Source organism: Pristiophorus japonicus, chromosome 6 (genome assembly GCF_044704955.1).
Source record: "Pristiophorus japonicus isolate sPriJap1 chromosome 6, sPriJap1.hap1, whole genome shotgun sequence".
NCBI lineage: Eukaryota > Metazoa > Chordata > Chondrichthyes > Pristiophoridae > Pristiophorus > Pristiophorus japonicus.
This window is the reverse complement of record NC_091982.1, coordinates 243085279-243101502: the sequence shown is the minus strand read 5'-3', so window position 1 is coordinate 243101502 and position 16224 is coordinate 243085279. Positions and strand designations below refer to the sequence as shown.

Genomic DNA, 16224 nt, shown 5'->3' with positions numbered 1-16224 from the left:
AGGATGTAACTAGTAGAGTGGACAAGGGAGAACCAGTGGATGTGGTGTATTTGGACTTTCAAAAGGCTTTTGACAAGGTCCCACACAAGAGATTAGTGTGCAAAAATTAAAGCACATGGTATTGGGGCTAATGTATTGACGTGGATAGAGAACTGGTTGGCAGAGAGGAAGCAAAGAATAGGAATAAACAGCAGGCAGTGACTCGTGGGGTACCGCAAGGTTCAGTGCTGGGACCAGCTATTTACAATATACATTAATGATTTGAACGACGGAATTGAATGTAATATCTCAAGTTTGCAGATGACACTAATCTGGGTGCAGTGTGAGCTGTGAGGAGGATGGTAAGAGGCTGCAGGTTGACTTGGACAGGTTAGGTGAGTGGGCAAATGCATGGCAGATGCAGTATAATGTAGATAAATGTGAGATTATCCACTTTGGTGGCAAAAACAGGAAAGCAGAATATTATTGGAATGGTGAAAGATTAGGAAAAGGGGAGATGCAGCGAGACCTGGGTGTCATGGTACATCAGTTGGCATGCAGGTACAGCAGGCGGTGAAAAAGGAAAATGGCATGTTGGTCTTTATAGCGAGAGGATTTGAGTATAGGAGCAGAGAGGTCTTACTGCAGTTGTAAAGGGCCTTGCTGAGGTAACACCTTGAATATTGTGTACAGTTTTGGTCTCCTAATCTGAGGAAGGACATTCTTGCTATTGAGGGAGTGCAGTGAAGGTTCACCAGACTGATTCCCGAGATTGCAGGACTGACATAAGAAGAAAGACTGGATCGACTCGGCTTATATTCACTGGAATTTAGAAGAGTGAGAGGGGATCTCATAGAAACAAATAAAATTCTGATGGGATTGGACAGGTTAGATGCAGGAAGAAAGTTCTTAATGTTGGGGAAGTCCAGAACCAGGGGTCACAGCCTAAGGATAAGAGGTAAGCCATTTAGGACCGAGATGAGGAGAAACTTCTTCACTCAGATAATTGTGAACCTGTGGAATTCTCTACCACAGAAAGTTGTTGAGGCCAGTTCGTTAGATATATTCAAAAGGGAGTTAGATGTGGCCCTTACGGCTAAAGGGATCAAGGGGTATGGAGAGAAAGCAGGAATGGGGTACTGAAGTTGCATGATCAGCCATGATCATATTGAATGGTGGTGCAGGCTCAAAGGGCCGAATGGCCTACTCCTGCACCTATGCTCTTATGCGTAGACAACTGGTACACATTCAGGAAGGTCTCGTTAAATATGCAGATCGGGTCCGATGATGTCAGCTGCAATGTTAGTTGGATGCGTTTAAAAGGCCAGCTTTTAATTTCTGACACTGAATTCAAATTCTCAGAGCTGCCGTGGTGGTTTTCAAACCCACGCTCTTCTGGATTACTAGCTCAGTAATGTAACCACAACACATACGACGAGTGCCTATGTAAATCTGCGCCCTGAGCGATCTGCTGTTGTAAGTCCACGCACTCGTAGTTGCGGCTGACAGAGTTCTGTTGTGCCAACACCCTCGGGATGAAACGTCGATGCCAGATATAGCTTTGAGAAAGGCTGTTCATCTGTCCAAACATTAGTGACAGCAACCTCCAGGGATTAACGGCATCAGTGCTTGCCTTCCTCTTCTAAATACAATCACAGAAGGTAAAAGATGAGACCCATTGCCTGCCTTGGTGGAATTATTTGCCTTCTGATTTGCACAGGGAGTTTTTAGTGAACACTCTGCCTAATGAAATAAATTCAGATCGCATTGTGCAGACAGATTCATGGGCCTGCTGCCCAATTTTCCTTGTGAAGGGTTTTATTTACTCCTGACTCATTAGAACTAGTATTAAGGCTGTTCGATCCAATAAGTCAATAACATTTACACGGGGAATAATCCTTATCCTTCTGAATAACTCAATACAGGTACATAATGAATAGCCAGACCTGATTCACTAAAATCTGTACAGGTGCACAGTAACTATCCATATTCGATTCACTAAATAGCAATTCCATACACACTCAGTGACACTTATCCTGCTGAATAGACAGTGACTCCATACAGTTACACAGTCAGTAATCCTTACTCTGCTGAATGAACAGCAATTCCATACAGTTACACAGTCAGTAATCCTTTTTTAAAAATTCATTTACGGGATGTGTGTGTCGCTGGCAAGGCCTAGCCTTTATTGCACATCCCTAATTGCCTTTGAGAAATTGGTGGTGAGCCGCCTTTTTGAATACAACTGAGTGGCAGAGGCCAGTTAAAATTCAACCACATTGCTGTGGGTCTGGAGTCACATATTGGCCCAGACCGGGTAAGGATGGCAGATTTCCTTCCCTAAAGAACATTAGTGAACCAGATGGGTTTTTACGGACAATCCGGTAGTTTCATGGTCAACATTACTGATACTAGCTTTTTATTCCAGATTAATTTAATTGAATTTAAATTCCCCAGCTGCCGTGGTGGGATTTGAACTCGCGTCACTGGATCATTAATCATTACCCTGCTGAATAAACAACAACTCCATACAATAACACAGAGAGGAACCCTTACCCTGCTGAATGGACAGTGACACCATACAGTGACACAGGGAGTAACCCTTATCCTGCTGAATGAACAAAAACACTGCTTTTTTACACCTATGTCCTAGTTCTCACTATAAAAGCCTTGACTGGAGGCTTCAAAGATGCAATCCCTGATGTCAATTTTTAAACATTTCTACATGTCACATTTCAATGATTACACTTCCCATCTCTTGCTGACCTCACACCATGCTCCAACCCTATCCGAGAGGCAGAGTGAGCATCCAGCTGCCTTGCTTCTGCTGATATCATTCTGTCAAAGAGCACAGCCAAAGGGCAATGGATGAGAAAGTATGAGTAACATAGAAGGCCTTCACGAACTGTATTTTTATATCTCTCTAATAGAGTGTAGAGAATATCGGAGTTGCTAGAGGAAGAAAGACCAAAGTCTATCTAGTCGTATGATACAATGATAATGGAGTTGTTGACTAATCACAGCAATCAATCTCTAACAATGAGTCTACCACAGACCCAGGGTTTTTATCAGCCATTAGAGAAAAGAAGATTTAAGGGGGCATGATCCAGGTGTAGGATCTAAGAATAAAGGGTCACCCATTTAAAATGGAAATGAGGAGGAATTTCTTCTTTCAGAGGGTTGTAAATCTGTGGAATTCTCTGCCTCAGAGAGCTGTGGAGGCTGGGTCATTGAATGCATTTAAGGTGGAGATAGACAGATTTTTAAGTGATAAGGGAATAAAGGGTTATGGGGAGTGGGCAGGAAAGTGGAGTTGAGTTCATGATCAGATCAGCCATGATCTTATTGAATGGCGGAGCAGGCTCAAGGGGCAAATGGCCCACTCCTGCTCCTATTTCTTATGTTATTTATACGATGTGTATCTTCCAGTGACTAGTTCTGATGAAGTATCTATACCTGAAATCCATCCTTTTTCCTTCTAGCTGCTGATGGATCTTCCGTGTATTTCCACCATTTTCCTTTTTGCTTCAGGTTTTCAACATTTCTAGGTTTATTTTGCCTATTTAGTCTGGAGTTTTGCTTGCTTTTCTTTGGGATTCAAGAAATATTTACACAAATTTTCCCTCAGTTGATTCAATGGGTGGGGGGAGTCCATGACAGGGGAGACTGTACAAGGGCTGTGGAAGGAGATTAAATGCATGGGTCGAGTTTGTGATAAGATAATGTGTTATCATCATAGGCAGTCCCTCGAGTCTAGGATGACTTGCTTCCACGCCAAAAAGTTCTCAGGTGTTTCAATGAAGGACCTAATATTCCAGGTCCTGAACTAAATCTTGGAGGGTGGAAGATGCCTGTGCATGGATTTTTTAACGTGTGGTGGCCATTGCAAACCACATGGGCTTGACAGAGCTAGGTCTTGGTTCAGTGGCAAGGGTTATCCAAGACGACTGGAGACCAGCTCTGCTGCACGGAACTAGTACACACACCTATCACAGTGTGGGCTGGCCCGTGCTGCCCCTGGGCCCGTGCCTCTTCTGGGCCCTGAACTCACGCCTTTCCTTGGCCCCGATCACGTCCCTCTACAATCTCTCGCCGCTCTTTCGCCCCGACCTCGCTGTTCCTGCCGTACCTGCCCACGCTCCAATCAGTGACCTGGATCTTGGTGACGTCCAATCCAGTCACCATCTTCACTGCCTTTGCTCTCCTGCTCCAGCACGTGCTGTTCCCTGGAGTGGTATGCCGCCACACTGCTCCTTCCACTCCCTGCTCTGCTCCGATGGTGCTCGCAGGCCGGGGGCCGCAAAGGTAAAGTGTACAGTGGCTGTGGAAGGAGAGTAAATGGGTGGGTAAAGTCCATGATAGGATAGCATGTACCTGGGCTGTGGGAGGAGAGTAAAGGGGTGGGTAGAGTCTATGGTAGTGTAGAGAGTACATGGGCTGTGGAAGGATATTGAATGGTTTGATAGAATCCATGATCGGGTAGGTTGGACATGCTCTGTGGATGGAGTTGCCTTGAATGACCTTCTCACATCCTGGGCTTTCTTATATTTAGTCTTATGTTTGGACTAAAGGTTGCATTGATGTAGACTGCTCCCCCATGTTTATGCAGGTATTTGCTCTTTTCTCTTCCAGGTGTATGTTACGCTGAGTTTGGCGTGCGAGTGCCTAAAACCACCGGCTCAGCCTACACCTACAGTTACGTGACCGTGGGGGAGTTTGTGGCATTCTTCATTGGGTGGAACCTGATTCTGGAGTATCTGATTGGCACAGCAGCTGGTGCCAGTGCTCTGAGCAGCATGTTTGACTCACTGGCCAACCACACCATCAGTCACTGGATAGTTGACTACGTGGGCACTTTAAATGGACTAGGTAGGTCAGTACAAGCACTGCTGGATCAACGACATCTGAGTCAGAAGGTTGTGGGTTCAAGTCCTACTCCAAACACTTGAACGCAAAAATCTAGGCCGACATGCCAGTGCAGTGTTGAGCGAGTGCTGCACTGTCGGATGTACCGTCTTTCGGATGAGATTTTAAACCGAGGCCCCGTCTGCTCTCTCAGGTGGATGCAAAAGATCCCATGGCACTATTTCGAAGAAAAGCTGGGGAGTTATCCCCGGAGTCCTGGCCAATATTAATCCCTGAATCAACTTCACCACTACAGTTTATTCGGTCATTGTCACATTGCTCTTACTGTGGGAGCTTACTGTGCGCGTTTCCTACATTACAACAGTAACGACACATCAAAAAGTATCAATTGGCTGTAAAGTGCTTTGGGATGCCCTGAGGGTCATGGAAGGCGCTATATAAATACAAGTCTTTTTTTACGCAGACGCATGCGCAGAAGCAAGAGTTAGGACAAATATCACCGACACCGCCCCACCTCAGCATAGTTCCAACTAACCCCATTCTGCACATGCGTCCTCCTCTCCAGCCCCCTCACCCCTCCAAAGCTGGTCGGACCCAGCCCCACATGTTGCCTCCACTGCCTCCGATCCATCAGCAGCCATGGAGCCTCCGATCAGGCAGCAGATGGGCAGGACCAGTTCCGGGAGAGCTGCCCGGCCCGCAGGCAGGGAGAGCAGCCCCCGGAGAGAGTGGTCAGCAGGCGGGGAGAGTGAAAAGCGGGGAGAGATAGCTTGGGGCGGGGGGGGGGGGGGGGGAAGAGAGAGTTGGGGGGGGGGGAAGAGAGAGAGTTTAGGGGGGGTGAGAGGGCTTGGGGAAGAGAGAGTGCTTGGGGGGGATAGACAGAGTTTTGGGGTGTGAGCGAGAACTTGTGGGGAGGGATAGGAAGAGCTTGGGGAGGGCGGAGAGAGAGAGCTGGGGGCGGGAGAGAGAGCTTGGGGGGCGTGTGGGAGAGAGTGCTTGGGAGGGAGAGAGAGAGTTTGGGGGGAGAATGTGTTTGGTGGGAGGAGAAAAAGCTGGAGGGGGACAGAGAGCTTGGGGAGGCGGGGGAGAGAGAGCTTGCGGCGGGGTGGGGGGGGGGGGAGAGAGTGCTTGGAGGGGAGAGCGAGATTTTGGGGAGGAGAGAGAGCATGGGGGGGCAGGGGAGAGAATGCTTGGGTGGGAGAGACCTTGGTTGGCGGGGGGGGGGCGGGGGGGAGAAAGAGAGACCTTGGTGGGGGAGAGAGAGAGCTTGGGGTGAAGAGAGTGCTTAGGAGGGAGCGAGAGACCTTGGGGGGGGGGGGGAGGAGAGAGCTTGGGAGGTGAAAGAGGTTTGGGGGGGGGAGAGAGAGAGTTTGGGGGGGGAAAGAGAGCTTGGCAGGGTGGAGGGTAGAGAGAGAGTTGGGATGGGTGAGAGAGAGCTTGTGGGGAGAGAGAGAGCTTGGGGGGAGAGAGAGAGTTTGCGGGGGGTTGAGAGAGCTTGCGGGGGGAGCTTGGTGCGGGGGAGAGTGAGTTTGGATGGGGAGAGAGAACTTGGCGGGGGGGGGAGAGAGTTTGGGGAGGGGGAAGAGAGTTTGGGGAGGAGAGAAAGCTTGTGGGGTGAGAGAGAGAGCTTGGGGTGGGGGGGCAGAGAGAGCTTGGGGGGTGAGAGAGAAAGCTTGGGGGGATGGGGAGAGCGAGAGAGCTTGAGGGGGGAGAGAGGGAGGTTGGGGGGAGAGAGAAAGAGAGTCTGCGGGGTGGCGGGGGCGAGGGGGGTAGCAGGAGAGAGACACAGTTGGAGAGGAGATCGGAGGAGAGAGAGGGAACTCAGAGAAGACCGATCACTTTCTTCCTACTCCCTGCTGCATTCAAGCTCAGTGCTTGTGTTACAAGGGACACCGTTGGGGTGGTTGAAATCCAGAAGTCATGACACTGTCAGTATTCACTTCACACCCAGTAAACCTGTTAACAATCCACGTACAATGCCCTATCTATGGGGGGTGGTTGGTGGGGGGTAAGGTCTTCAGGGTAACGGTCTTCAGCTGGCAGAGAGATGCACTTATGCTGGGGTAATGGACTTCAGCTGGAACTTGGTGGCTTTTGGGGAGGTCTATCCTCTGTGGCTTCTGAAGTCAAAATGGATCGAATTAGTCACTCAGAAGGTTAGGCGGTTCCAGTTATACGTTCCGGATGAATTTCAGGGTGTGGCTTATCCTCCAAGGGGACCAATCAGCAATAGGTCTGGAGAGCCAATCAGAGAAACGGCTGCATTTCAGTTTATACAAATAGACACGTCCTTTTTTTTTACTCTGATTGAAACACTGGGACCATGTTTTTTTGGTGTTATGGCATTTGCTCAGTGTAATTTTAATTACGAATGGTTTGCACACCTCTCCTTAAGATGCTGACTCGTACTTAAAAGAAAGAACTTACATAAAATGACATATGTACAGCACAGGTACAAGCCATTTGGCCCAACTGGTCCATGTGGTGTTTATGCCCCACATGAATCTCCTCCCATCCTATATTGTGTAACCCGACCAGCATAATCTTCTATTCCTTTCTCCCTCATGCGTCTATTTAGCTTCCCCTTAAATATATCTATGTTATCCGCCTCCACCACTTCATGTGGTAGTGAATCCACATTCTAATTACTCTCTGGGTGAAGAAGTTTCTCCTGAATTTCTTATTAGAATTATGAGTGACCATCTTATATTTATGGCCCCGAGTTTTGGATTCCCCACAAGTGTCAACATCTTCTCTGTGTCTACATTATTGAACCTCTTCACAATCTTAAAGAACTCTATCAGGTCACCCCTCCGCCTTCTCTTTTCTACAGAAAAGAGCCCTAGATTGTTTGATTTATATTGAACCTTTTACGACCTCAGGACATCCCAAAGCAGTTCACAACCAATGAAGTACTTATTTTGAAGTTTAGTCACTGTTTTAATGCACAACAGCCAATTTGTACACAGAATGACCCCACTAACAGCAATGAGACGAATGATCCATTTTAATCCATTTTAGTGCTGCTGATTGAGGGATAAATATTGGCCGGTTCAAAATAGTCTCATGAGATCTTTTCCATCCATATGAGAGTTTAGATGGGACCTTGGTTTAACACTTCATCCCAATGGCTAAAACTATGGGTGGGAAATTGGCCTGGTTTGCGCCTCCTGTTAGCACCTACTGGGGTTGATAACGGAGAGCTAAGGGATGCTAAGGAAATCAGCGATGCCTATGAACATCCTTGGCACCAACACTTACCGCCTCGCTCTCTTGCATCCCGTAGATTGTGATGTCATCCGCTGTACAACGTCCCGTTAGCGTCCCGGATGTAATATTCGCTTCCGCCTGCTGCAGCATCGCTGAACGTCACCTCGGCTGGCTGCTGGGTGAGCGATATTTAAAGGCAGTGGTGGTTGGGTAGGGCAAAATTTTCTTTATCTCCTCATTCTGGTGCATCCTGGGCTGCTTTGCACATAGCGTGGGTGCCGTGGCCCAAAACACAGCCTGAAGATTCATTCAACCCATCATTGGCCCTTTCCTTTAAGCGAGGGAAGGAGCCTGTAAAGACAACAGCGCTGCACTGAACATTACTCAGAGCTCTGCCAGTACCGCCCCTCTCACTCCCTTTAGCGCTCCAGTACCTTCTTGGAGCACTAAAGCGGAAGTTCCTGGCTGAAGCAAATCTTTTTTACCCGGCGATACTTTTGCGCTCCCTGAAAAGTTAGTGCACCAAACAGGACTCTATGCAATTTCTAGTCCATTCTCTTCATTGCCCCTTAAATCTCTTAGTTTAGATATTGGGGAGACTCCCTTGACATTGCCCCACTAATATGCTTTAACTCCAATCTCGGAAGGGAAACCCATCTGTGACTATTACATGTCTCCCTCTGGCTGCGCTTGAATGAAATTGGAATCTTTGTACTAATTTTGTGGTGGGCCCATACCTGCTAGGAACCACTTTATCACTAACCTGGCTCAGTTAATGTTGGACCCTTACAACAGCGGAGGCCTATCAGTCTGAAGTAGATTTGAACCCTTTTCCCAGAGTGAACCAACAACTCTGCCAGCGCGTCATTATCGAATTTCAGTGCCAAATATTTCCGAGGACCTGAGGGTCAAAATTGATGGCCTTACTGCCCACTGCCGCCGGCTGCCGCCGAGATCCACCGACATTTCTCTCCAGGTTGCGCCCAGTGCCAGTTTGCACTTGGGCTGGAGCGGGCGGGAGGGTAGAACCACCTGGAACCGCCCGCTGACGTCAGCGGACGGCCAAATAGCACAAGTGACCTCCCAACTCCCGAGATGCCAGTTTGGTGCGGTCAGGGGTCGGCGGCAGAATGGGGGTGGACCACCACGAGGAGGTTGGTCTAACCCCAATGGGAAGTTGAAAAAATTGAAAAAAAAAGGGAAAATTTTAATAAATTTTTATCACAGCAAATTAACTTAATGGGTTCCCCTGAAGGTCTTCCGGGTAATTTTTTTTCTCTAATCATTTTTATTTGAACGTCTTCGACCCTCCATGTGCCCGACTCCATCCTCAGTGGCACTTCGATGGCAAGAGCCTTTAATAAGAACATAAGAAATAGGAACAGGAGTAGGCCATACGACCCCTCCAGCCTGCTCCACCATTCAATAAGATCATGGCTGATCTGATCATGGACTCAGCTCCACTTCCCCACCTGCTCCCCATAACCCCTTATCCCCTTATCATTTAAGAAACTGTCTATTTCTGTCTCAAATTTATTCAATGTCCCAGCTCTCTGAGGCAGCGAATTCCACAGATTTCCAATCCTCTGAGAAGACATTCCTCCTCATCTCTGTTTTGAATGGGCAGCCCCTTAATCTAAGATCATGCCCCCTATTTCTAGTCTCCCCCATCAATGCTGCCGAGATTGGGAGCTATCTCACGCCAATTTGAAGGCGTACGTCGGTCATTTGCTGCCGGCCCAACTTTTAAATCATTTTTCATCAATTTCCCGCCCAAAGTGCCGCCTGGTCTCTTAGCAGTCATCGGCGGCCTTTTGGGCGACACTTGGGGTGGGACTTGGCCTTCACCAAGCTCGGACCCATGGTGTTTGGCGTTGCTGGCACCCAAAGCTTGCTGGAAGAGGAGTTGGATCGAGCTAGTTGAGATGGCAGCTTGTTGGTCTCTGGTAAACCTTGTGACCGAGTGACCCTGTTTCCTGTGGTTTGTTTGTGCAGGGAAAGGAGAAGAGTCCTATCCTGACATCCTGGCAATGTTCATCGCTTTCATCGTAACCAGCATCGTTTCCTTGGGGGTGAAGAATTCGGTGGGGTTCAACAACGTGCTGAACATCATCAACTTGGCCGCCTGGGTCTTCATCATGTTCTCAGGCCTCTTCTTCATCAACAGCGCCAACTGGGATGGAGGAAGGTTTCTACCTTTCGGATGGTCTGGGGTGAGTAACAGCCGCTGCAGTTCTTTACTGGCCCATTCCATTTGGATGTAATGGGGGTGAAATTGTTCTGGCTAGCGGTGCAAAACAAGCGATAGTGAATTAGCCACCCCTGTCCCACCGTGGCCAATTGTCTTTTTCATTCAAGTGAATGGAAAAGTAATTCGGGTGTAGTGTAAAGCGGGGTTGCCAATTCGCTATCACAAGTTTTGCGCTGCTGCTGAAAACTAATTTCATCCCCAGAAATATTTTCTGGAAGAACCCCCCGCCATGGCTCAGTGAGTCAATGCACCTCCTGATTATTATTATTTATATACAAGAAAGAACTATTAATATATATTTTTTTCCCCTGTCCAACCAACAGAAGGTGAGTGATAGGAAAATGATTTCATGGTTGCAGATGCTCGCATTGCCTCGTCATCCAATTTATATCAATTTTGTGTTTTTTTTCCCCAAATCTGAAATTGAATTATTTTAAGTGGTTTTCTGGCAGTTTTTCAAAACCAGCCATTGTCTCGGCCGTATTACGCCAATGTTTTATAAATGGAACCCACATGATTACGACAAAATAGATACTTAGCTTATTAGCTTGGATCTATCCCAAAGAAGGCCTTGCCTTGCTTCACAGGGCAGCTGTTTCCCTGGTTTTTCCTCGTCACTCGGGACTCAGCTTTGACCTGCGGTTTGGATCTGTGCTGGAAGACTGAGCAGTCCCAGCAATCGCAATGGCCGAAACTGCTGCAACAAAAGGTTGGCAGAGGCAAGAGGAACATCACAGTACTAGGAATAATCACAGAGAGGAACATCACAGTATTGGGAGCGTTCACAGAATTGGGAGCACGATGAATATATCAAGGGGTAGGTTTTGGTAAACCCCGTCAGAATTTTAGTTTTTATTTGTTTCGGGATGGGGGCGTCTCTGGCAAGGCCAGCATTTATTGCCCGTTCCTAATTTCCCTCGAGAAGGTGGTGGTGAGCCTTGAACCGCTGCAGTCCGTGAAGTGAAGTCGCTCCCACAGTGCTGTTAGGGAGGGAGTTCTCGAATTTTGACCCGGTGATGATGAAGGATCGGTGATATGTTTCCAAGTCAGGATGGTGTGTAACTTTGAGGGGAACTTGCAGGTGGTGGTGCTCCCATGCGCTTGCTGCCCTTGTCCTTCTTGAATTTAAAATAACAAGGGTAGGTCTGGAAACCCCCCGTGCGTGAATCCCTGGTCTCAATTCCCAGATCTGTGCTCCAGTGTGCCAAGCACCTCACAAAATGTACCCTCGTGTTGAATTGCTCTACCTTTCGAAGTACATGGTACATGGCACTTTTGCACATCACAAGAGGAATGGATTTACCGAGTGCATCATGCCTTTTGCATTCAGGGCCCGAAAATTCCTGGTCATTCTGGAACACCCTGGTCATTACTTTGGTGGGGACCCAGTCATGTTTTGAACAGAGGGCAAAGTTGTCTTGATGTTTCTGTCGGGATGGCGCCTCCATCTGCCTCAACAAGGCGGCTGATAGATGGAGGGCGGAGACTCCCTGAGTCAAGTGTTCCCAGACCCCCGGCCCTCAATTGGGACCCAGTCATTGGTCGACACAGGTACTGGTGAGTGGGGAGGGATGTGGGGCCTGGACAATGTGGAACATCTCAGTATTGGGAGTACTCCAACAAAAAAAATGAGCAGCCAATTTACAAACAATTATTATTAATTATTACAAGCGCCTCCTGACAAAGCAAGTTTCATTGGCTAGACAGACCCCCTTTCAGGGGAGGAAACCTGGCACCACTCTCTCCAACCACCACCTCCCCAGCTCCCATCACCACCTCCCTACTCCCCCAACCTAGCAAGGTTCAGCTGATGTTCTAGCCTCTTCAGCAGGGGACCCAGATGTGCCATCAAAGGCAAGTGGGTCTGTGGATTTACAGGCGAGTTAATGAATTTTGATGTGATTTTTAAGGTGTTTTACTTACTGAACTGGTACATCTGAAAGATAGAAAGAACAAATCTAGGGTGTGGGACTAAATTTTCAGACTGCTTGTCCATCACCCAGTTCTGGATGAGCAGAAATGTTCTCCAATTGAATATTGGGAAGACTAAAGCCATTGTTTTTGGTCCCCACCACAAACTCCGTTCCCTAGCCACTGATTCCATCCCTCTCCCCAACTCCTATCTGAGGCTGAACCAGACTGTTCGCAACCTTGGTCTCATATTTGACCCTGAAATGAGCTTTCGACCACATATCCGTAGAATAACTAATGCTGCCTATTTCCACCTCCGTAACTTCGCCCGTCTGCTTCCTTGCCTCAGCTCATCTGTTGCTGAAACCCTCATCATGCTTCCTTACCTCTACACTTGAATATTCCAACATACTCCGGCTGGCCTCCCACATTCTACCCTACGTAAACTAGAATTGATCCAAAACTCGGCTGCCCCGTGTCCTAACTCGCACCAAGTCCCGCTCACCCATCACCCCTATACTCGCTGATCTACATTGGTTTCTGGTTAAGCGATGCCTCGATTTCAAAATTCTATTCCTTATTTTCAAATCCCTCCATGGCCTCGCCCCTCCCTATCTCAGTAATCTCCTCCAGCCCCAAAACTCACCGAGATGTCTGTGCTCCTCTAATTCTGCCCTCTTGAACATCCATTGGTGGCCGTGCCTTCTGTTGAATTTTCCCCGAGCTCTGGAACTCCCTCCCTAAACCTCTCGGCCTCTCTACCTCTCTTTCCTCCTTCAAGATGCTCCTTAAAACATATCTCTTTGACCAAACTTGCGTTAATTTCTACTTATGCGGCTCGGTGTCAAATTTACTTCGCATAACACTCCTGTGAAGCACCTTGGAACGTTTCACTACATTAAAGGCGCTATATAAATACAAGTTGTTGTTGTTGTAGCTCTTTCAAAGAGCCAGCACAGCCTTGATGAGCTGAATGGTCCCCTTCTGAGTTGTAAGATTCTATCATTCTAATCTAAGAAAGAAAGAACTTGCATTTATATGGCGCATTTCACGAGCTCAGGATGTCTCAAGGCGCTTTACAGCCAATGAAGTACATTTGAAGCGTAGCCACTGTTGTCATGTAGGAAACGCGGCAGCCAAGTTGTGCACAGCAAGCTCCCACTAACAGCACAATGTGATAATGACCAGATCATCTGTTTTTAGGTGTTGATTGAGGGATTAATATTGGCCCAGGACACTGGGAACAAATCACTAAATTTCTTCGAAATAGTGCTGTGGGACCTTTCATATCCACCTGAGAGAGCAAACGGGGCCTCGGTGTAATATCTCAACTGAAAGACGACACTTGCGACAGTGCAGCACTCCCTCAGTACTGCACTGCGAGTGTCAGTTTAGATTTTGTGCCCAAGTCGCTGGAGTGGGGCTCGAACACTGAGTCAGAGGCGAGAGTGTTACCCAGTGAGCCACGGCCAGCACACCCATTGGGCCTGGATGCATGGGTTCAAACAAGACTTGCCAAGTACCTAATTTGTATAGCATTGGTTCTTTCCCTCTAATTATCTATTATTTTACAATCCGTGATTGCAGGTGCTCCAGGGTGCAGCAACGTGCTTCTACGCATTCATTGGGTTCGACATAATCGCCACGACTGGAGAGGAAGCAAAGAGTCCAAACACCTCCATTCCATATGCCATCACTGCCTCCCTAGTGATCTGCCTGACTGCTTATGTCTCTGTGAGTGAAAAATAAATCTTCTATCATTAAACGTGATTCAAATGTCCAACACTTAACAAAATACATTTGTAGTCACGATTAAGCCAATTGGATAACAAAGAATCTGTTCCTTTTCCAATTGGCCGTGGGAAGACAGCTCCTGGAGGATGGACCAATGGCGGGAGTGTAGGGGCGGGGAGGTTCGAGGCAAGAGGTCATGTGATAAATCCTCCAGGATTGCACCCAATCAAAGTTGGCAACCCTAGTCCATGGTCAAACAGCCGGCCTACATTCACCATCCAGGCTCACACATAAGGAATGAAGCATGGAGCTTGACTCCAGGAAGAGTCTGGATAGGAAGGGAGACTCCTTTGTTGTCAAGCAGCTCAGCAGATGGGACCAGGCCTATTATGCATGGATGGAAAGGGCTAAAAGCGGTGAGGTAAATGAGGGAGTGCCAGCAAGCTTGGCGAGACAGTGAGAGGAAGGAAAGAGGGAGGATAAAAGAGATCCACAATTCTAAAGGCCTGGGAAAATAATTCTTAATTACTTCACAACCCAAATATCTGCTAGGTCCATCCTCTGAAATGAGCTGATGTGGACCGTCCAGGATAATGTCAGCCATTCATCTTTGGTAAAGAGAAGACTGAGAGGTGACCTGATTTCAAGAGATTTCAAGATTATGAAGGGGTTTTGATGGGGTAGACATAGAGAGGATGTTTCCACTTGTGAGAAAGACCTGAACTAGGGACCATAAATATAAGAGCGTCACTAATAAATCCAATAGGGAATTCAGGAAAAACTTCTTTACCCAGAGAGTGGTGAGAACGTGGAACTCGCTACCATAAGGAATAGTTGAGATGAATAGCATAGATGTATTCAAGGGAAATCATGAGGGAGAAGGGAATAGAAAGTTATATTGATAGAATGAGATGAAGCAGAGTGGGAGGAGACTCGTATGGGACAGAAACACCAGCATGGACTAGATGGGTCGAATGGCCTGTTTCTGCGCTTTAAGAACTTTATAACTTTGCAATATTTTGTAGTTCATCTCTGTGCGCCCCCCCCCGCCCCAAAGGATAATCACAATGCATTGACAATACAATTGGAACAGGAGGAGGCCATTCAGCCCCTCGACCCTGTTCCAATATTCGATTACACCATGATTGATCCGTATCTTAACTCCATTTATCCGCCTTGTTTCCAAACCCAAACCCAACAATATATCTATTGGTGTCAGTCTGGAAAATTTCCATTTTCCCACACCATCCACAGCCTTTTGGGGGAAGAGAGTTCCAGATTCCCTCTACCCTTTGTGATCAAAAAGTGCTACCTGACCTCACCCGTGTACAGCCTAGTTCTAATTTTAAGATCATGCCTCCTTTTTCTGGACTCCCCACCAGAGGAAAAATCGTCTCTGTATCTACCTTATTGAATCCGTTGATCATTTAGAGACCGCGATCAGATCACCGGCACGTGCATACTCTCTCAATCTGAACCAAATACAATAGCAGATTGTTAGACACACATCCAGCTTCTCAAAGTTGTAAACAAGCTTGCACAAGTTTTCATTGGAATTCCAAGAGTCCCAATAAAATATCCATAAATATAATGGTTTTTCCTTGTAGGCGAGGGAGCTGATGATGATTAAAATTAGACACATAGATGAAAGCTCTTGCATACACAGTGCACTCATTTTCCCTCCTGTGCGAATTTGCTGAAGGATTACTTCTCAGAGACAAGTCACCTGCATCGGAACTCCGTCAAGCCCCTTGCATTGGCTCTATACACTACCCACTCTTGGTCCAAATTTTTTTTTTAATTCATTAACGGGCTGTGGACATCGCTGGCAAGGCCAACATTTATTACTCATCGCTAATTGCCCTCGAGAAGGTGGTGATGAGCCACCTTCTTGAATACAACTGAGTGGCTTGCTAGACAGTTAAGAGGGTAGTTAAAAATCAACCACATTGCTGTGGGTCTGGAGTCACATATAGGCTCAGACAGGGTCAAGAACAGCAGATTTCCTTCCCTAAAGGACCTTAGTGAACCAGTTGGGTTTTTACAACAATCCAGTAGTTTCACAGTCACCATCACTGATGCTAGCTTTTTAATTCAAGACTTATTTACTATTTGATTTTATATTCCCCAGCTGCTGTGGTGGGATTTGGACTCATGTCTCCGGATCATTAATCAAGAGCCATCCTCTTCACCCGCACCCCCCTCCCAATCCGGGCGGCCACATTGCGGAGCTGCCTGCAGTGAGTGTTAGATGGCTTTGGCTCCCCTTGACT

General features: G+C 47.4%; 1 protein-coding gene across 1 annotated transcript in view; it reads left to right on the top strand.

Moving 5' to 3' along the window:
• The window catches only part of slc7a14a (solute carrier family 7 member 14a), a 78025-nt gene that overhangs the window by 36410 nt on the left and 25391 nt on the right, over positions 1 to 16224 (top strand). The window contains exons 2-4 of the mRNA XM_070882436.1: positions 4612 to 4848; positions 10051 to 10268; positions 13805 to 13951. Coding sequence (XP_070738537.1) covers positions 4612 to 4848; positions 10051 to 10268; positions 13805 to 13951 — 602 coding nt within the window. The remainder of the gene's footprint in view (positions 1 to 4611; positions 4849 to 10050; positions 10269 to 13804; positions 13952 to 16224) is intronic.